This window comes from Papio anubis, unplaced genomic scaffold, assembly GCF_008728515.1.
Source record: "Papio anubis isolate 15944 unplaced genomic scaffold, Panubis1.0 scaffold75, whole genome shotgun sequence".
In the NCBI taxonomy this organism is placed as follows: domain Eukaryota; kingdom Metazoa; phylum Chordata; class Mammalia; order Primates; family Cercopithecidae; genus Papio; species Papio anubis.
Window position 1 is genome coordinate 206981 of NW_022167723.1, and position 22415 is coordinate 229395.

The 22415-nt window shown below is 39.2% G+C and overlaps 1 protein-coding gene across 3 annotated transcripts in view; it reads right to left on the minus strand.

Moving 5' to 3' along the window:
- The window catches only part of LOC101009767 (talin-2), a 253027-nt gene that overhangs the window by 151956 nt on the left and 78656 nt on the right, over nucleotides 1-22415 (minus strand). For all 3 annotated transcript variants that reach the window (XM_031662566.1, XM_031662564.1, XM_031662565.1), the window contains 3 exons: nucleotides 17727-17790; nucleotides 16269-16373; nucleotides 5035-5190 (listed from right to left, as the gene is read on the minus strand). In XM_031662566.1, coding sequence (XP_031518426.1) covers nucleotides 5035-5190; nucleotides 16269-16373; nucleotides 17727-17790 — 325 coding nt within the window. The remainder of the gene's footprint in view (nucleotides 1-5034; nucleotides 5191-16268; nucleotides 16374-17726; nucleotides 17791-22415) is intronic.

The following is a 22415-nucleotide window of genomic DNA, read 5'->3' on the forward strand; positions in this document are numbered from 1 at the left end:
GTGAAACCTCAGACCCTCTCAGGCCCTTTTCCACAACCCAGGCAGGTGGATGGTCTGATCCTTGTGCTGCAGCAGGCACAGTAAAGCCCTGTGTCTCCCTGCCCTCCAGCCAGTGGCTTAAAGAGACTCAGACCCAGTGCCTTCTGGTTCCTGCAATGAAGGTCACCCAGCAATAGCAGGTAGCCCAGGGAAGTGCCTTCTGCCTTGATCAACAGAACCAACAGGGTTTGAGCAGGAACCTTAGTGTCAAAAGAAAAAATCAGCCCAGAATGGCATTGAAAGGGCTCAGAGAATAAAACTGTCATTGCAACTTAAGCCCACAAAAGTAGGCCAGAACACTACACACTGAACCTGAACAAAGTGGCCGCCTGCTAACATAGAATATTTCAATAAGATCAAAAGTCTCCTGATAGGCTGGGCACAGTGGCTCATACCTGTGATCCCACCACTTTGGGAGGTTGAGGCGAGAGGATCACTTGGGCCCAGGAGTTCAAGACCAGCTTGGGCAACATGGTGAGACTTCACCCCTATAAATTTTTTTTCTTTTTTTAATTAGCCAGGCATAGTGGCATGAGCCTGCAGTTTCAGCTCAAGAGGCTGAGGGAGGAGGATCGCTTGAGACCAAGAGGTGAGCTATGATCACACCACTACACTCCAGCTTGGGCGACAGAGTGAGAGACTGTCTTTAAAAAAAAAAAAAAAAAAAAAAAGTCTCCTAATAACCAAGATGTCTAGGATGTTTTTAAAAAAATAAATATTCATATCAAGAGCCAGGACAACCACAATATGAATGATAGACAATCAACTCATGCCAATACTGAAATAAATCAGATATTGGAATTCTAAGGATTTTAAAGCAACCATCATAAAAATGCTTCACAATAAACTGCAAATTCTCTTGCAGCAAATTTTAAAGAATAAAAAGTTCCAACAAAGAAACAGAAGTCATAAAAAGGAACCAAATGGAAAGTATAAAAGAAGAACTGAAAAAGGCAATAACCAAAATTTTACAACTCACAGGTTAAGACTCAACAGTAGTGTGGAGCTAATAAAAAATAAAATCAGTAAACCTGAAAACAGATCAACAGCATTTAGTCAATCTGAACAACATAGAGAAAATAAACTAAAAAACAGAGCTTCAGGGATCTACAGGACAGTAACAAAAGATCTAACAATAATATCATCAGAATAACAGGAGAGGACAATGTTGGATAAAAATAAAGCATTTGAAGAAATAATGACTGAAAACTCCCCCCAAATTATGAAAACTTAAACCCACAAATTCAAGAAGCTGAGTGAACTCCAAACAGAAGAAATCTTAAGAAGCCCTCTGAAAACCAGAGATAAAAATACCTTAAAAACAGCCACAGAAAAATGACGTATTACCTACAAATTGACACTAACTTGAATGACAGCAAATTTCTCATTAGAAATCATGGAGGTAAGAAAGAAGTGGCATGACATGTTTCAGATGCTAAAAGAAAGAAGTGTCAATCCCAAATGCTGTACCTGGCAAATTATCCTTCATGAATGAAGGGGAAATAATAACGTTCTCAGAGGAAGAAAACACTATGAGAATTTGTTGCTAGCAGATGTACCCTTAACAAATAGCTAAAGGAAGCTCTCCAAACACAAAATGATAACAGAAGGAGGCTGGGAACTTCAGAAAGGCAAGAAGAACAATGGGGTAGATAAAAATAAAGGGAAATGTAATAGACTGTTCTTCACCTCATGAGTTTCTTTCATCACATTTTCTGTTCAAAGCGGAAGCTGTAACACCATCTTATGTGGTTATAGACAAAATAACCATCTTACACATATGCAGAAAAAATATTTAAATAATTATACTCAAAAAGTGTGGGGAGGGCCGGGCGTGGTGGCTCAAGCCTCTAATCCCAGCACTTTGGGAGGCCGAGATGGGTGGATCATGAGGTCAGGAGATCGAGACCATCCTGGCTAACACAGTGAAACCCCGTCTCTACTAAAAAAGATACAAAAAATTAGCCGGGCGAGGTGGCGGGCGCCTGTAGTCCCAGCTACTTGGGAGGCTGAGGCAGGAGAATGGCGTGAACCTGGGAGGCGGAGCTTGCAGTGAGCTGAGATCCGGCCACTGCACTCCAGCCTGGGCGACAGAGCCAGACTCCGTCTCAAAAAAAAAAAAAAAAAAAAAGTGTGAGGAGTGGGTAGGTAAAAAGACCTAAATGGAAGTAAGGTTTCTACACTTCACTTAAAGGGGAAAAGCCAGTACCAGTAGGCTATGTTTAATTTTATATGCACATGGTAATATCTAGAATAACCAATGAGATATGCTCAAAATGTAACACACACACTAAGTGATATGCTCAAAATGTAACATACAAAGCAAACAAACTCTAAAAAGTGTCCAAGTAACCCACAGAAAAGGCAAAAAAAAAAAAAGAGAGAGAGAGAGAGAAGCAAAGGGGACAAACAGAAAAACTACAAAATGATAGACTTGGGTCCTAATATATCAATAATTAGCTTAAATGTAGTGTAAATATACCAATTAAAAGAGATAGAATGGATTAAAAAATACATAACCCAACTAATTATGCTCTCTACAAGAAATTCATTTCAAATATAACAATATATGCAGGTTGAAAATAAAACGATGGAAAAAGATATATCATGCCCACATTAGTTTTATAAAAAGCATTGGTGGCTATGTTAACATTAGATACAGTAGACTTCAGAGCAAAACAAAAATTACTAACAGAAAAGAACATTACATAATGATAAAACAACTTCTCCGTTAAGATATAGGATTAAATGTACAGGCACCAAACAACAAAGCTTCAAATTACATGAAACAAAAACTGAGAGCTGAAAGAAAAAGTAGAAAAATCCACAATTATTGTTAAGAACCCCACTCTCGGCAACTGAGAAAACTGCCAGACAGAAAATTAACAAAGATATTCATTCAAAAGGCTGGAACACCACCATCAACTAATAGGGATCTAACTGGTATTTACAGAGCCCACTTTACATGATAACAGCAGAATATATGTTCTTTTTGAGTACTCATAGCTCACCCACCAAAAAAGATATCCTGGGATATAAAAACAAACCTTAAAATTTCAAAAGGACTGAAATCATACAGAGTATGTTCTCTGACCATAATGGAATCAAACTAAAAAACCAATAGTAGAAAGACAGCAGAAAAACCTCCAAACACTTGGAAATTAAATAAAGGCTAGGAATAGGAAGGAAAAAATCACTACATATAATGAGCTTATATGCATTATGCATTATGTGCATTATGCATTATGCAACGTTAGGCTTTAATCAAAATACTGATGTGCTCTCTTTTGCCTGAGGTAGTTAATGAGGTTATCATAACTATTTATTTTTTTAATTTTTTTTTTTTGAGGCGGAGTCTTGCTCTGTCACCCAGGCTGGAGTGCAGTGGTGTGATCTCGGCTCACTGCAAGCTCTGCCTCCTGGGTTCGTGCCATTCTTCTGCCTCAGCCTCCTGAGTAGCTGGGACTACAGGCGCCCACCACCACGCTCGGCTAATTTTTTGTATTTTTAGTAGAGATGGGGTTTCACTGTGTTAGCCAGGATGGTCTCGACCTCCTGACCTCATGATCTGCCCGCCTCAGCCTCCCACAGTGCGGGGATTATAGGCGTGAGCCACCGCGCCTGGCCAAATTTTTGTTTGCAATAAATACTTGGATCTAGTTTAAAAAGACCAATAGTATTAAAAGATGTAAAACAAAACACAGTTGTTCCCTGTCCTACACATTCTCATATTCACTTTCTACCACATACCCCTCCAAAGGTAACCACTTTCAACTGTTTCGGCGGTTTCTTCTAGTATTTCTAAATAATATATTTATACTGATTTCTTGATTTTTCTAATTTAGAAATTATCCATGACTTCCTGCAATGGAAGGTGAGGACATAGCTAAGTATGAACATTCATTTTTGAGGGCCATACAGGCACAGCTGTTACAGCTACAGGAGGATAGAAGGTATGTTTTCTGATGATTCCTTCTAATTGGCAGGAACCTAACAATCTATAGTCAAATTAGATAACTAATGACTTCTTCTATGGTCCCTTCTTTACATAGTTTTTTTGTTTTTTGTTTTTTTTTTTTGATGTCCTATTATGATATCTTGCATAGATAAGAGGTGATATTTCAAGCATTCACTACAGACTTCAGGAGTCTTAAGAAATTGACAAATTCTAGCACTTTTTGATTTTTCTTATTGCACAACTTGCCCTACCAACTACCTGTCCTATTGTGTTTCACAAGTAAATGTGGCTATAGTTAAGGCATAGAGTTATTACGCTGCTAACAACAAATATTGAAATCAAGAGGAAGAATTCAGAGGTCTGAAGACCTGAAACAAACATATTCTCACTACTTTCCATAAATTTTACACTAAGCATCTTATCATCTTCATCTTACTCAATCCTAGCAGCTCTGTAGGCATGACTATCACCATTTTATAGCTGAAGAAATTAAGGCTCAGAGAGGAAAGGTAACTTGAACAAGGTCACAGAGCTGGGAAATGACAAACTGGATTTCTATAATAATACTATCCTAAAGTCCACGTTATTTCCACTGTGTACTATGCTGTCTTTCTAGGCAGGCTGAGAAAACATCCTCAGCAAGATAATCACAACGCTTAGGAAAATATAAAATAGAGAGGGGGCCTTTGTGTGTCAGAGCACTAAAAGTTTCCTTTCAGTATATGCTAGGGATGTCATCAGGAACACAGAACTGAGAATCATCTGGGTGAGTGGCTTTTTCTAGATAATGAACTAGAGGCTGACTTATGCAGAGGGCAGAGAAGGAGCGGTGCTTGAAGAAACCCAGGCTTGCTGACCTCTCTTTTACTTCTGGACCCATCCCCTTCCCTGCCCATGGGCTTGCACCTTCTTCCTCACTCCATGCTGGCTCTCCAAGGCCAGAGAAACCCAATGGGCAAGAATCTGGTCTTTCTCCTGTTCCCACAATATCACCCGAGGCCACGCTAGTGCTCTCCTTGCCCTCTGCCAGTCCCTACCAGTGTGAAGCTCTTGGGTGAGGCTGCCCAGCGCTTGACGGTGGTGAGGGGCCACTCCTGCAGCACCTCCTTGGTCTTTTCATCCACGCGCATCACCGAGTCTTTCGTGATCCCCAGCAGGCGAGGCACAAGCTTGTTCTTGCCTTTCATCTTTTCCTGAAACAGGAGATACCAAGAGTCAGTGCTCTTCCTCTGAATACATCTGACTTTGCCAAGGAATCAGTGATTTTTCAATGTTTTACCTGCATACACTGTGTTTCAAAACAGGCAGGGCTATAGGAAAACCAAGGTTTTGAGGCTAGGTGAATAACTCATTAAACTAAAGGTATGGGAACTCAAACAAAGACATGAGAAGTATGGAAAAAACCACAAAAGCATGCCTCCTGTTCAGGAGGGCAGCTTGCTCCAAAAACAGACTATGTCAGAAAGATAAGATAGAACTGAAAAGACATCCAGAGAAAAAGAAGCAAAGGTGAATTCCAGGTACTATCACTTCCAGTGGCCAACTCAGTGAGTAACAAAAGAGGATTAATCTGAGATTTAAAATTAGCTTAACTAAAACTCTGCTGAAGTAGAATCTTCTCATTATGAGGAGACACAGCTTCCTGTCCTTTTTTAAATCTCTGAAATATATTTCTGTTTGGATTCTTTGTTTTGGAATTTTGTATATCTACTGATTCTTAAAACTTATTGTATAACTAGTTTTAATAATGTTTTAAGACATAGTAATGTCTATTAAAATAATGGACCCTTAGCTCACACTCATACCAAAACAAATTAAAGAGAGATTAATAATTTAGGAAGAACATCCAAGTGAGTATTTTTGTGATCCTTGGGTGAGAAATGATTTCCTAAGAAAAACACCAACATAACAAGCCATAAAGGAAATGATTAATAGGCTTAACTCAAAATATACATACTTTTGATAGATCGGGGGAGGGGAGCAGAAGCTAAAAAAACCTCATAAAAAATGAAAAAGACTGGGCAATAAATATTTACAATGAATGTAATGGCAATAGACTTCATATACTGTCTATGTGATGTGTTCATATATCAACAAAATAACTGCTGAAGAATATGAACAGAAAATGTTTTTAAAATAACACAAGCAAATAAGTTTTCACTTAAAATAGCTGAGGTTTTTTATTAAAATTAATACTCAGATTTGAGGAACATGTGAAGGGGGTCAGTAGTGATGAAAGCTTAAGACAGCAAAGCCTTTATGAGAGAAAATGTGTCAATATCTATCCAAACCCTTAAAAAGTCCCTACTTTTGACACAGCTAGCTTTTAGGAACTTAGTCTAAAAAAATAAAGTTATAAATGTGTGTAAAGATTATGCCACATGAAGCTCAACCACAGTACATCATAGTGAAAAGCTAGAAACCACCCAAATTTTCAGACAACATTGGGCCCATTCAGGGTGGTATGGCTGTAGATGAAACAATCCAAATTTTCAATAACATGGGACTTAATACATAAATTATGATATATCCAGATAACAGATTACCCTACATGATTAAAAATCATACTGTAGAAAAACAATTGGTTTTATGGAAGTAAATTATTCATAATATATTATTAAAAAACAGAATATAGGGCCTAATCTTAGGGGAAATAAAAATTTAAAAATAGGCATATGTCCATTACATGAAAAAAAATGGCACTGAACGTGTCCTGTGTTTTGTATTATTTTTTTCATGCTTTTCCTTATTTCCAATATTTCATTTAATGCATGTATATTTTTAGGGTTGTCAGGAAAACCTTTTCAAGTTATATTTGCTGAAATCTAGCAACATCTCAACTGCTATTCTCAGGGGCATAGACATATACATTCACACAAAGGATCTATTTGTGGATGTGTCTACACACACCCAACACAGGGTAATGGCATTTAAAACACAGTTGGAGCATACTAGATACTTAGTAAGCATCATCTGTTCATCTTCAGAGCATCTCCAAAACACTGGTGTCATCATTTTTCACTTTGTAAGTGAAGAGACCAAGGCCAACAGTGGTGAGTGGTAAAGCCATAATTTGAACACAGATTTGAGTAGCTCAAAAATATCCAAAAGCTGACTGTCTACTATAGTTGACTGTCTACCGGTGGAAGCAAAAAGAGAAAAGGCCAAATCCCCCCCAACCCCAACCGCCCTCACCATGGGCATTTGGTAACCCTCAGATGGTGACAGTCACCGCACACCCCCAGCTTCCTCAGGGAGGACACCATTGTGTGAGGAATCTACCTGGGTGTCGGAGGAGGGGAATATTCCTCCCTGAACCTTAAGTCTTAAACACTGAGAAGGGTCAGATTTTTTTCAAAGAGAGGACAGTTCCACAAGGGTGAGATCAGTGCAGGGCAGACAATGTCAGTTAATCTACTTTGGCTTCGGGAGCCACACAGAGTTTTAGGTTGAGAGGCTCTAGGCAGCTAATTTAGTAGCACGGGGTTGGCACAAATCCAGCTTCTGGGACCCAGGAAGAGGACTGGAGATAAAATATGGTTTGCAGCTGCTGCCTTCATTCTTTCCCATCTGCACTGCTCCCCAGTGAGGGATTCTGGGGTGCGGGAACACAGAATCGTGACGGATTGCCCTAATTCTTGTCAAGATCATTCCAGATTGGGAGAGGAAGCCACAGTGAACAAACAAGTTACAGTGGACTTTCTAGCAGCAGGTCACAACTGAGGAAAAGGGGCTGAGGGAACTCAAAAAATACTGGAACTGTCAACAGAGACCACCATCAAGGGATAAAATTACTTCAGCGCCTACACACAAAATGCAGAGCAGCTGGAAAAAGGTAAAGTCGCAAATGGCTGAGATCTGTGATCATGATGCAAGGTCTTCCCCGGTGCAGAGACCTGCCTTAGAGCCTCAGTGACAGGGATGTGAGGGGAGGGCCACAGGGTAATAAAGCTTCCTCTTTCCTTCCTATGCCTCAAATATCAATAACCCCCACACCACTCCTTTCCAACCTTCAACTACACAGACCAGCTTCCTTTTATCTCCAGTACACAAAGCAGGCTAAAGCAGGCACCAGTGAAGACCCATCTATCTCATATACCAACACACACACAGAGTTGTAGCTGTGATTTCTGCCAGCCATCTAGAAGCTTCTCTCTCAAGGTGGTCCTGATTAGATTGTTTTTGTTTTGAAAACGTCTGCAGCGTGTATAACTCAGAGGCAGGTGAAAGCAGGCATTTTACCGAGGAGAAGCAGGATTCGTTAATGAACCCAAGCCCTCCTCTTTCAAACGTATTTCAGCTGCTACTCCGGGTGTAGCTCTGGCAGCCAGCTGTGATCAAGCCTGCTGTCTGCAGACTCTTCTCACAGGTGCAGAGATTGCCTGATTCTGACATCATCTCTGCTTCACATCTGAGATCCAGAACTAGATGGAGGAATGCAACTGGACTGAGCTTCTGGCTCCCGGTCCTTCATTTCAATATGGCCCAAGCCCATAGGGTCCTCCCCATGATCCAGCTGAGCTCACTAGAGTTCTAGATTGGCTTGGCCAAAGGGCTGGTTTGCGTGTTTTGTTCTGTCTTCAGTATATTTCTTTATTTTAGGGGGATGGGAAAAAACGGCTGCTCAAGAGCAAACCTGCAGACCCTGTTTATTAGCCATTTCTCTCCCTACAAGTGACTGCCAATCCATTTTGACTAAACTTGGGATTCTGAGATGCTCTGAACGCCCTGTCTGGTGTTTTTACAGTTTAGGAGAGAAGAGGGTCTGTTCCCCAGGTAATCTAAAACCTCAAGGCTCTGGCTATGTCTGCAAAAAATTTTCAAAGGCAAATTTAGAAGTGAGAAGAGTTACACAGTGATTTTCTGGAATAAAACAAGATTTTATGCCAGTCATGGGAAATGCCTTACTGTTGCTTGTGGGGTTTTGGTGTAGCAGATCATGATGAAATGCAAAAGAAGTCAACGAAACAAGGAAGAATGTAGACATTTACAGCTCCCATTTATGGAGATTTATATGAGGCAGTCCCCTTTTCTGTATTAACTTATTTAAACCTCATAAAAAGTCATAATTTTATGGGTGAACAAACTGAAGCAAGAGATGGAAGGTAAGATAACTTATCCAAGGTCAAATTACTAAGTGGCAAAGCCAGGATCCAAACTGAAGTCCTTCTTTTCCAAAGCATATTTCCTAGCCACTGAAAATACTGCTGCCTAATGCTATTCCGTGTGAATTCATTATATGGCTCGCAGACATGCTCTGTATGGAGGTGGGTAAACTATGCCCATTGCTAAATCCAGCTTATGTTTTATGGCCCAAGAGCTAAGAATGAATTTTCTATTTTTAAATTTTAAAAAAATCAAGAGGAATATTTTGTGCGACAAAAATTACATAAAATTCAAATTTCAGAGTCCAAAAATAAAGCTTTGTAGAAACATAACCATGCCATTCATTTACATTTTGCCTATGGCTGCTTTCATACTACAGGGGCAAAGTTGAGGAGCATGATTGGCAAAGCCTGAAATGTTTACTAGCTGGCCCCTAGGGCCAGGGATTTGGGAGATATGGGAAGAGTTCAGTGTCTGGGATAATCTGATATTTATCAGGCCAGGTACAGTGGCTCATGCCTGCAATCCCAACACTTTGGGAAACTGAGGTGGGAGGATCACTTGAGGCCGGGAGCTCAAGACCAGCCTACGCAACATAAGGAGATCGGTCTCTAAGAAAAAATAAAAATAAATTAGCTGGGTGTGGTGGCACGTGCCTGTAGTCTCAGTTACTCAAGAGGCTGCAGTGAGCCATGATCACGCCACTACATTCCAGACTGGGTGATAAGAGTGAGATCTAGTCTCTAAAAAACTAATAAATAAAATTAAACTAATCAATATCCTTATTTTCCAGTCACCACACCTGTTTACATACATTAGCTCGCTTACTCATCATTAGAGCTCTATAAGGAATTATTCCTATTTTTCAGATGAAGAAACTGAAATTTAGAGTTTAGGTACTTTCCCTAAGGTCATATAAGTTTCTACTATTTCTTACACAGGCGTAAATTACCATCCTGGATTCTAGGCCAATCTTCCCAACTCCAACATGCAAGCATGCTCTATTACAACAAAACAAAGTTTAATACTGATTTTTAGGACAAAATGTTCATAGACATAGAAGAAAATATGATGTAAGCAGCTCTAAGCACATGAAACCAGTCCTTTCAAAATATCTATGACTGATTTCAAGGCTGTGTGGTTTGAGTAAGTGTGTTCAATATCATTATTAATTGTAATTTCATTTACTTATTTAGAGTTTCTAATAGAAGCCTATAAAAGTAGTGAATGGGAAAGTGGAATTACTAACTTTTAATTTACTTCCTAAATTATGCTTTCATTAGCATAATTCCTTCACAATTTAATGCAATGTTCAGTTTGGGGCATGAGAAATCTGTTACTGATGTCTTTTAAAAAATTTATTGTCCCAATTAGTACAGCCTCTATGGAAAACAGTATGGAGATTCCTTAAAAGCTAAAAGTAGATCTACCATTTGATCCACTACCGCTACCAGGTATCTACCCAAAGGAAAAGAAGACATTATATGAAAAACACACTTACACATGTATGTTTATAGCAGCACAATTCACAACTGCAAAGATATGGACTCAACCTAAGTGACCATCAACTAATGAGTGGATAGAGAAAATGTGGCATATATATATACCATGGAATACTACTCAGCCATGAAAAAGAACAAAATAATGTCTTTTGCAACAACTTGGATGGAGGTGGACGCTATTACTCTAAGTGAGTAACACAGGAGTGGAAAACCAAAAACCATATGCTGTCAGCTATAAGTGGGAGTTAAGCTATGAGTACACAAACGCATACAGATGAACTTTAGAGACTCAGAAGGGAAAGGGTGGGAGTGGGGCTACAGATAAAAAAGTACACATTAGGTATAATGTACACTACTTGGGTGACGGGAGCCCTAAAATCTTATAATTCACTGCTATATAATTCACCCTTGTAACAAAAAACCACTTATATCCCAAAAGTGACTGAAAAAAAAAAAGTATACCTTAGGTATACAATTTTTTCTTTCTGGTGCTATTCTGCATGTGATCTCTTTTTATCATATACTCTAAATGGTTTTGCGAATTTTTACGTACATACTCTGAGGGCTTATTTCATATGGTTGACATATGCCTTATCAATTTCCTTGGCCAATTTAATCAATTTAACAATAAACCTGAAAATTAAAATGATTGTGTACATATTGTTAAAACATGTACAGGATCCATAAGCTGAAAATTACAAAATGTTGAAAGTGATCAAGGAGGCTCTCTATATCATCTTTATGGGTTAAAAGATTTAACACAGTAAAGATGTCAATTATCTCCAAATTGATCTATAAATTTAATACAATTACTATCAAAATCACAGCAAGCCTTTTTGTAGACAAAGATAAGTTTGTTGGAAAGTATATATGAAAAGGAAAAAACCTAAAATGGCTAAAACGATTTTGAAAAAAAAGAAAAAAGCTAAGGGAATTTATCTGATGTTAGGGCTTACTTACAGCTAAAGTTGATCACGACAGTGTGATTAGCAGAGGGATAGATATTTGAACGAGAACAAAACAGAGAACCCAGAAATAGACCCACAAAGATGTGCTGAACTAAATTTTGACAAAGATGCAAAAGCAACTCAATGGAGGAAGAATAGCACTTTCAACAAATGGTGCTGGAGTAAGTTGATTATGGTGGAGGTTACACAAATCTATAAATATGACAAAATTGCATGGAACTAAACACACACAAGTGCATGTAACGCTGGAGAACTCTGAATAAGGTCTGTGGATTGTACTAATGTCATTCTCCTGGCTGTGTTACTGTACTGTTGTTAGCATTGGAGGAAAGCTGATGAAGGGCACATATGACCTTTCTGTATTACTGTTATTTTTAAAACCACAGTCAGTTTTAGAATATTTTTAACACATCAAAAAGAACCCTGCACCCTTTAGCCATCATTCCCCTATCTCCCTCACCACACTCTTAAGCAACCACTAACCTTCTTTCTGTCTCTATAGATTTGCCTCTTCTGGGCACTTCACACAGAGGGAATCATATAGTATGTGGTCTTTTGTGACTGGCTTCTTTCACTGAGCATAACATTTACAAAGCTGATCCATGTTGTAGCATATATCGGTACTTCATTCCTTTTTATGGCTGAATGATATTGCATTGTATGGACACAACATAAATTGTCTACCCATTCATCAGCTGATGCTTTGTGTTGTTTCTTACTTTTGGCTAACACTGCTGTGAATACCTATGTGTAAGTTTTTATGTGGATACGCACTTTCAATTTTCTTTGGTATATATTCATAGAAGTGGGATTGCTGGGTCATATGGTATTTCTATGTTTAATCAGCTGAGGACCTGACAGACTGTTTTCCAAAGTGACAGTACCATTTTACATTCCCACCAGCAAGTTACGGCTGTTCCAATTTTTCCATATCCTCACCAACACTTGTTATCATTCTGAGTTAGTTTTACAGCTTCCTGTGAATCTGTAATAATTTCCAAGTAAAAAGTAAAATAAAAAAAATGACTTGGTATATCTTGTTACAGGATAAATAATCATAGCTACAAGTCATAGTAATTTTGTTCCTTCATTTGCTAAAGCAACGATTTTCCCCTCATTTTTGTATCTTACTGTATTTCCCAGAACTTCCAAAATAATGTTAGAGGGTAATGAGATGGTGGGCACATTTATTCTGATTTCAACTCTTATAGCTTTCTTTCCTTTTTTTTTTTTTTTTTAAACAGAGTCTTGCTCTATTGCCCAGGTGGGAGTGCAGTGGTGCAATTTTGGCTAACTGCAACCTCTGCCTCCCAGGTTCAAACAATTCTCCTGCCTCAGCTACCCAAGTACCTGAGATTACAGGTGTGCACCACCACATCTGGCTAACTTTTGTATTTTTAGTAGAGACGGGTTTTCACCATGTTGGCCAGGCTGGTCTTGAACTCCTGACCTCAAGTGATCTGCCTCCCCTGGCCTCCCAAAGTGCTGGGATTACAGGCATGAGCCACCACGCCCAGCCTCTTATAGATTTCTCTCTAGCGTCTCTATTAAGTATGATACTAATGAGAGGTTTGATACCAATGAACCTCTATCATGGTGAGCAAGTACACTTATATTCCAGCATTTTAAAGAATTTTCAATAAGATGTTGAGTTTTATCAAACATCTATATGATATCATCTTATTTAAAGTCTTGATCTGATTCAGGTTCATTAATTCTTAATATTGACTAGTTCCTGCATTTTTTAGCTATACCACTTTTAAAATAAGGCAAACTATGGTGACATAAATTATATTAAAAACAATTATAAAATAAAATGTCATACTAATGGGCCCACTGAGCAAAACACTGAAGTGAGCAATATGCTATTAACATTGTAGAAAGCAACAAAAATAAAATAAAAATTTGAATATTTAATATGTATATACAAGTTGCAAGTGCTTGGGCAGGCATGGTGGCTCACGCCTGTAATCCCAGCACTTTGGGATTACAGGAGAATAACCTGATGTCGGGAGTTCGAGACCAGCGTGACCAACATGGAGAAACCCTATCTCTACTAAAAATACAGAATCAGCTGGGCATGGTGGTGCATGCCTGTAACCCTAGCTACTCGGGAGGCTAAGGCAGGAGAATTGTTTGAATATAGGAGGCGGAGGTTGTGGTGAGCCGAGATTGCGCCACTGCACTCTAGCCTGGGTGACACACCATCTCAAAAAAAAAAAATAGTTGCAAGTGCTGCCTATTTTCTTAATCCTTTCTTCTCTTCAAAGAGATGCAATTTTTTAAAAAATATAGAGAAAGAAAGGAAAGACAGAGAGAGAGGAGAGGGAAGGAAAGAGTAAGGAAGGAAGGGAAAAAAGGTCTCTCATGTTCTTGTTGTGCCTTAAGTAATTTTGTAAACGGAGATTTGGTTTGATCAAATCTGCAAGACCCTGCTATAACGAGAAGATCTTTGCTCTCTCTCAAATTATCCTAGTGACCATGCACCGATTTTTCTTAGGTTCTAAATTGTCGCTGGAGAACAAACTGATTTTTTCTACAATTTGGTGTTCAACTTCTCTTCCTAATTACAGATTTCTTTATGTTCTTTATTATCCTAAATTTACTAACCTACATGCAAGCACATCGCTGAAACTGACTGTGTGTGAAGCCTGATGGTATTAATGGAAGAGACGATATGAATGTAAGAGATGAATTTAATACTGGGAGGACTACAGGGAAACTCAAGAAAATAAATGGAAATTGAAGCCATTAGCAGTGGACATGATGAAAATTTGTTTAATCTTTGTCCCTGCAAGGCATTGGAGCTCATTTACTACTGGATGCCCTTCACAATAATGAATGAAAAGCACAATTTCTAAAATGAGCAGATCTCCCCATGTGTTCAGGGCACAGATGGGAAGCTAGAACGGTGGAAGCAGGTGACTGCCTCTCAAATGGGGTCACTCCAGCTAAGGCAGTACAGCTAGAGGCTGGGAACACCATCTGTGAATCAGGGAGACCTGAACTCAAGTCCTGGCTTCTTCAGTTACTAGCCTTATGGCCCCAATTGAATCACTGGATCTAGCTGGGCCTCTGTGTTCTCACTTATACAAAGAAGATAGTAGGCTGGGTGCTGTGGCTCACACCTGTAATCCTAGCACTTTGGGAGGCCAAGGTGGGCGGAGTGCCTGAGCTCAGGAGCTTAAGACTAGCCTGGGCAATATGATGAAACCCTGTCTCTACTAAAATACAAAAAAATTAGCTGGGTGTGGCAGCATGCACCTGTAGTCCCAGCTACTTGAGAGGCTGAGGCAGGAGAATTGCTTGAACCCAGGAGGCAGAGGTTTCAGTGAGCCAAGATCGCGCCACTGCACTCCGGTCTGGGCGACAGAGTGAGACTCCGTCTCCAAAAACAAAAAGAAGATACTAATAGTAGTTTTGCCCTTGGGTTGTTGATAGGTTTGAATGAGATAAGCTTGATGGATGGCTGTTTACTAAACATTATTGCTGTTATTAATATTGATAAGTGGAGTCATTGTTACCTAGATGGCATCAGTGCCATTCAAATATTCACTGATACTTTAAAACTGCCACTAAACGTAAAAGATTCAACCTCTCAATTATTTTTCTTAAAAACAAGGTGACTGACATATATTTTCTTCATTGCAAAGGCCCCAGCAATTCTGGGTGTAAAACTGAGAGCTAGTTTGGTTGATGTATTAATAACTAATCAGCATGCAGCATATGGCTTTCTGACACATAACTTCTTGCTATCTCCTCTCTCCAAATGAGGCAGCTTGCTCCAACGAGCAGTAGAGTCAAGAAAAACATCTTAGAGGACAATATAACTTCTTCTTTTGTAGTTCTCTTTGGCTGTGGGGAGAGACACCTTCTTAGTCTGGTCAGTTTTGTCCTTCCAACTTCAGTCCCTGGATGCAGCCGCAACATGGCTGGTTTGCTCCCACTTGCTGAAAGCAACACAAGAAGACTCCCTGAAGTCAGAGCTTTCTCCAGGGCCCCAGGCGAGAGGCCAAAGGGGCCAAAGCAAAACAAGTAGAAATATGTGAAACCTAATAGTTAGACAACTAAAGAGAATATCATTTCCCTGAGGTTAGGAAAAGCAAAGGGGTAATAAAGATAACCAGAAGAGTTGTCAGTCAAGTGAAGATGACAGCCATCAAGGGCCAACCTGGGCTTGCTCACAGGTGCAATTTCAAAGACACGCCTCTTATCCTCTAGTAGGAAAACAGAAATTCCCATGAAAACAGACCTGAAGGCCGTAAAATCCCAAGTCCTGTCTTAAAGTATACAAATGAAGCATCATATTTACTACATGAATTCTATTTGGTCTGCAGTGGTGAAGAGCCTTCACTTAGTCCACACGACTCTTGACGGTCATAAATGAAACATTGTCAGGAGAAGAAATAAGAAGGAAAAGTGAACTCACTCCTTCAGGGACTTTATAGCCCTGACAGTGATCTGAGCCAAAGCCCAGCTGCCCAGGGGCTCCTGGACAGCAGGGCTCACTCACCAGCCCGCACGTCATACCCCTCATGGCTGTGGTGCAGCTAAACGCAGGTCAGCACTAGCCAGATGTTCCACCCGCAAATGCTAGCAGGGTGAGCAGGACAAACCAGACTTAACAGCAAATGCTTGAATCAAAGAAAAAAGAAGTGGCCGAGGTGAACACCCTCCCCATTCTGCCCAACTCACCTTCACCAGGAAGAAGGACACACCATATGTGCGGAGGGACCGTGCAAGTTTGACGTACTTGACCTTGGCTTCTATCTCACTCATCTCTCCGCAGTTCTTATGCTCCTGCAAAAGTGACAACAGCCAGGACCAGTTATTGCATCTCTGCCAGCAGAGACAGGTAGTTATTGTACGTGGTGGACACAGTGGCTAGGAATGATCATTAAGTGATGTTTGTGTCTGAGACCCCTCCATGACACAGGCAACTGCTGACCAAGGATCAGAGCACACAGGAAGTTCTAACGTAGGGATTTCAAACCAGAGTTTGAGCCCAAGTAGCCCACATTACTTCACAACTAAATACGACAATTCACGCACACATGCAGTGTGGTGGGAACAGGGTCCATAACCGCAATCACATTTTCAAAGGACTCCACGTCCCAAATGGTTGAGGGCCAAGACTTTAAATGATACCAAGAAAAATGTTCTTCTCAGGAGAGGTGTCATTCTAACATCCATCCAAAAGGTATTGGCTGGGTGTGGTGGCTCATGTCTATAATGCCAACACTTTGGGATCAAGGTGGGTGGATCATTTGAGATTAGGAGTTTGAGACCAGCCTGGCCAACATGGTGAAACCCCATCTCCACTGAAAATACAAAAATTAGCCGGGTGGTGTGGCACATGCCTGTAATCCCAGCTACTTGGTAGGCTGAGGCACGAAAATCACTTGAACGGGGGCGGGGTAGGGGGTAGGGGATAGGGGGTAGGGATGGGGGGTGGGGGGTGGGGTACAGAGGTTGCAGTGAGCTGAGATCACCCCATTGCACTCCGTCTTGGCTCTGCTTCAAAAAAAAAAGTATAATTTTCTAAAGAATAGGGTAAATACATGTCTATACACGATAGTACTCAGGAACAATACTGGAGAAAAGTATGTTTTATATGCATGAAATTTGTATTTTAATTTGTATTTACATTTCAGGATCAAAGACGACTTTGGTATCTTGGATTCCTTAGAGTGTTGCACGCCAAAGTTTGTGTTAGGGCTTTTCTTACTGGTTGTGTAGACTGGACAAGTCTCTGATTTTTAGAATAATCCTGGATTTTTAAAAGGCGCTAATTTCCAAATTCCAGTTTCTAAAAACAAACCTCAGGACAAAGAGGCTACTTGTAGATCCTTCCTCAGTGCATGTTAACGGTCTATTACCTTGTTTCAATGTTACCAAGATAATGCCTTTGAAATTAAATGTATGCACATTTTTCTCAGAAGGGCTAGGTAACCTTTAGCAAGAAAATATGGATTAAGATAATAAATCTGCCCAAAGTAGAACTGTCAGCTTCTTTACTCTTGAGTCAGTAATCATTTATTATATAAGAGTACAGGCACGAGGTATAAAACTATTATGCGCAGAGGCCCCCTCATACTAATAAATGAGGATGGGGAGTGAGGAGAATAATAAAGTTCTGTACATTTCCAATACCTGAAAGATCCTCTTTTCAGCTCCTCTCTGCTTGATATATTCTTTGGGCAGGAATTCCTTCAGACTAAGAGAGAGACATTTAAAAAGGAAAGGCATTTATCATGTTCTATGATGAGAAGCAAAGCAAAGACATTTAATAAAACTCACAGTTAACTCACTAAGTCTCCCAATATTTTACGGAGTAATTAATAACAGACTGCTATATCCTACGATGCACTTGAATAAGGACACGGACATAAAACTAGTATGATAGAAAAGGTCAAACTAACATATTTAAACAAGAAAGAATTTCCAGGATCTATTGTAAAGTGGAAAAAAAAAAAAAGAGCACAAGAGTATATAGTATGCTGCCTTTTGTAAGAAACGAAGGAGATACTTATTTTGAAAACATTATTTTCTATTGTCTACATATTTAAAAAAAATACAAAGATAAACCTAGTTCTAATAAAAATGGTTCTCCGTGGAAGAGGGGAAAAACAAGGAGAAGGGAACAAGGATGGAAACTAAACTTCTTCTGTATTTCTTATACTATAGTTTTCACTTTAGAACCACATGAAATTGCAAAAAAAAAAAAAAAAAAAAAAAGCAACATCTAAAAATCTAAAGCAAACTAAAACCATCTATCAAGTTGACAGCATAACTACAGGGAGAATAATTATGTCAAGTAACTTTGCAAAACAGTCTTTTGACTGTATATCCCTCGTAGGATATTACGGACAAAATAAACCATAGTAGATTTGTTAGTAAAAATATTAGTATTTCAAATTAACATCTACTTTCCCTCCTGTCTATACATAAACACACACAATAAAATTAGGATATTACACTATATATAAGTAGGATGTTATATATAATTAGGATAAAGAAAATGAGTAATTATGGTTGTTGTTAGGAACCAAGTTTTTCAGCATAAAATAGATAAAAATAAACAAAATGCAAAAAGACTTGGCTAAACATTCTGCATCTTTTATTTGAACTGGAAATACCAGCCTGAGTACCTGATTCATTTTTCTTTTCCTGAAAAACATTTTCTAGCTACATCCCCTTTAAAGGCCAGGAGCAAGAACAACCTGATGGCACCCTGTGCCCCCACCACCCCTGCTGGTGCCTAGGCCAGGTGGTCTTCTAAATACCATTTCCACTAAAAGGAACCAAGTCTCAGATAAATCACTGACTCTTGGTCTGTAGCAGGAAATGTATAAAATGTTCCTGGGACTTCTTGTGGCTTGAATCAAGGAAGTTACCAAGATAATACTGGAGCCAGTATCAATGAATTCCCATTAGCCAAAAATTGGATGATTTAAAACTGTATATTGAAAAAGAGAGAACAAAGTAATAAACCCATCCATCCAACCTTGAAAGTTATCAACTCATGGCCAATCATGACTCATCTATTTCCCCATCCCACTGACCATCCCTGGATTATTCCGATGCAAATCCCAGACATCATATAATTAATACCATGTGATGGGACAATTTAAGCATCAGAAAAAGGATGATTGCAGTAAGTTAAAGCGCAGATATTTAATATCTACAAAGATTTTTTTTAAAAATCATGGTCACCTTAAGAGATTGCTATGGTCCCAACTCGTACCGAAAATTATAAATGAGGGGAAAGAAACAAGTATTTATTCTGGTGTTTCTAAATGTTGATGAGGGCAAGAATCACAGCTAATAAATGTAGAAAAAATAAAAGAAGTCCAAAATCATCATTATACAACTCTTACTGAAATAACTGATAGATCAAAGCAAATTCAATGACTGTAAGAAAAAAAAATAACAAGTTGATCAGGAACTTTTTAACAGATTGATCGCTCTGATAACATCTAAACTCAATGATCAATTTTAATATTAATCAAAGTAGGATAACCAGATAATATATGCCTTCCAACTGATACAAAAGGAAGTATACAGCACCACCTAGGAAGTATTCTTGGCAATAAAGAATAAGTAAATACATAATTAAAACTGAATTTAATTGAATCCCTAAATCTAAATAACGGTTTACAAAAAGAATAGGTGAACATGTTCAATGATACCATCAGGATACAATTAGCCAAACCCAAACACAAGAAATTCTATGAAAATAACTTAGCTTCTTCAAAAATAAATAGTTTGGTAGTAATGGTGAAAAGGAGGGCATAATAATAAACTAAAAGAGATATAAGAAATATATTTACCTACAAAGTTCTAGTAACAAAGACAGTGCAGTAATGACGTAAGAACAGATACACAGGTCAATAGAACAGAATTGAGAGTCCAGAAATTAACCCTCACCTTTATAGTCAACTGATTTTCAACAAGGGTTCCAAGACAATTCAGTGGGGAAAGAATACGTTTTTAAACAACTGGTGCTGGGACAACAGGATGTTCACATGCAAAAGACAGAAATTGAACCCCATACCTCATACTATACACTAGAATTAACTCAAAATCTATGATAGACCTACATGTAATAGCTAAATCTATAAAACTCTCAGACGAAGATACAGGAGTAAATCTTTATGACCTTGATTTAGGCAAAGAGTTTTTAGATATAATACCAAAAGCACATGTTGTAAAAGAAAAAAAAAAGGACTATTTCGAAATTATAAACTTTTAAATTGCAAATACCACCATCAAGAAAGTGAAAATACAATCCATAGAATGGGGGAAAATATTTGCAAATTATTTATGAGGAAATTGCAATATATTATAATATATGCAGAATATATAAAAAACCTTTAACTGATAATGAAAAGACAAACTCAATTAAAAACGGGCAGAGGACATGAACAGACATTTATCCAAAGAAGAGATACAAATGGCCAATAGGCACATGAAAGTATGTTCAACATTATTAGCCACTAGGAAAATGTAAAAAAAACCACAACGCGATACCAATACATACCCACTAGGAGGGCTACAATAAAAAAGATGTACAACAGCAAGTGTTGGCAAGGGCATAGAGAAACTGGAACCCTCATACACTGCTGGCGGGAATATAAAACGGTACAGCTGCTGTAAAAAAAAAGTTTGATAGTTCCTTAAAATATTATGCAGCAATTCTACTCCTTGATATATGCCCAGAAAAAAATGAGAACACTTCCACACAAAAACTTGCACACAAATGTTCACAGCAGCATTATTAATGAGAGCCAAAAGATGAAAATAACTCAAAAGTCCATCAACTAATGGATAAACTGTGGTTTCTCCATACAATGGAAAATCATTTCTATCTAAAGGAAGTACCGAAATATGCTACAACATGGAAACACTGTGCTAAGGGGAAGAAGCCACTCACGAAGGAAAAGTTGTATGATTTCACTAATAAGAAAAAAAGAGAGATTCCAAGTTCGTCAGCAGGAGGGATCTAAGAAATATCTAATTTGCAGCAGTTTAGACATTAAAATTATCATTAAGCAACTTCATGGACAAAAATGAACGATTCAGAGAGAGCTGGAAGGCACCATCACCACCAAAGAGGAAGCTGAGTTTCAGAGAGGTAAAGACTTAGCTGAAGGCACAGGACTTGTGAGTAAGTAGCAGAGAGCCTCTGACCTCCCAGAACAAGAGTGGGTCCACCTGAACACACAGCTGCTTCAGGCTTTCTCAGGGGCCCATTTAAAATAAGGAAGTGGTATCATGAGAGAACCGCTGCTGCCAGCCTCTAGGTAGTGGCTCCTACATCAGCAACAGAGACGCGGTTAAGGGTAGCAAAAGCGCCCAAAAAGGGCTCCATGTCAAGCCCTCTCAGAGCAATGATTGTCACTAGAAGAATACCAGATGGTGGTGTCCAGGGGACCAGCAGGGTAGAATATGCTGACCATCTATGGCAAGAAAGTCCTGTACTGCAGCAAGCTCCCTTCTTTCAAACTCCACCAAACCAGCCCATCTGAATCTGCCTCCTATGCAGTCTTCAGGAGTTACTGAAAACAACATCAGAAGGTGCACTAGAGGTGTGACCCCTGAGGTTTCAAGAATTGGTTTGTGGGGAATTTAAAAACCATTTTAAGATATGAATGGTGTGTGCATGTGTGTGGCGTGTATTTTCCCCAGTAAATCAGCCATGTGCGCCACTTCAGCACAAAGCAGGAGGGAGCAGGCAGGGTGTCATCAAGGCCTGCCAGCCAGCAGCGCGGTAGTTCCAGCTCAGTTGTTGTTTTGATTACCAAACCTGACTCTGGAAGGCTCCGAACATCTGGGACACGTATACAAGTGCAATCTGTCAGCCTTGTCGGAGAAAAAAATGGGTCAGACTGTCAAACCTGATTGGAAATATTCCTAACTAAGCAAGTTCTGGCCAAGCAAAATCCCTCCCACTGTCTCCTTAAATGTTCTCACCTTAAAAGGGCAGCCATCTACAAACTGTGCATTGAGAACTCACTTCTCTGCCAAACTCTACTGCCCGCCTTTTAAGCATGGCCCTTTCTGAATGCAGTCATAATAACAGTAAAGTCAGTACACTAATCTCTAGAAGACTCTCTAAGATCCATGAGAGGTTGAAAGTTTGCAGCCAACAGACTCCTCTCTCACAAACGCCGACTTCTGCTCTGGTCAAGTCCACTGTATTTGTTCTCCAGTTTGTTGCAGCTGCCTGGATAGCACATGATTATGTGACATACTGACATAGCCCATGAGCTGCTGAAATAGTACAAAAATTGAGCTACTGCATTCTTCCTAAAGGTAATAGTCATAAAATGTATTAAA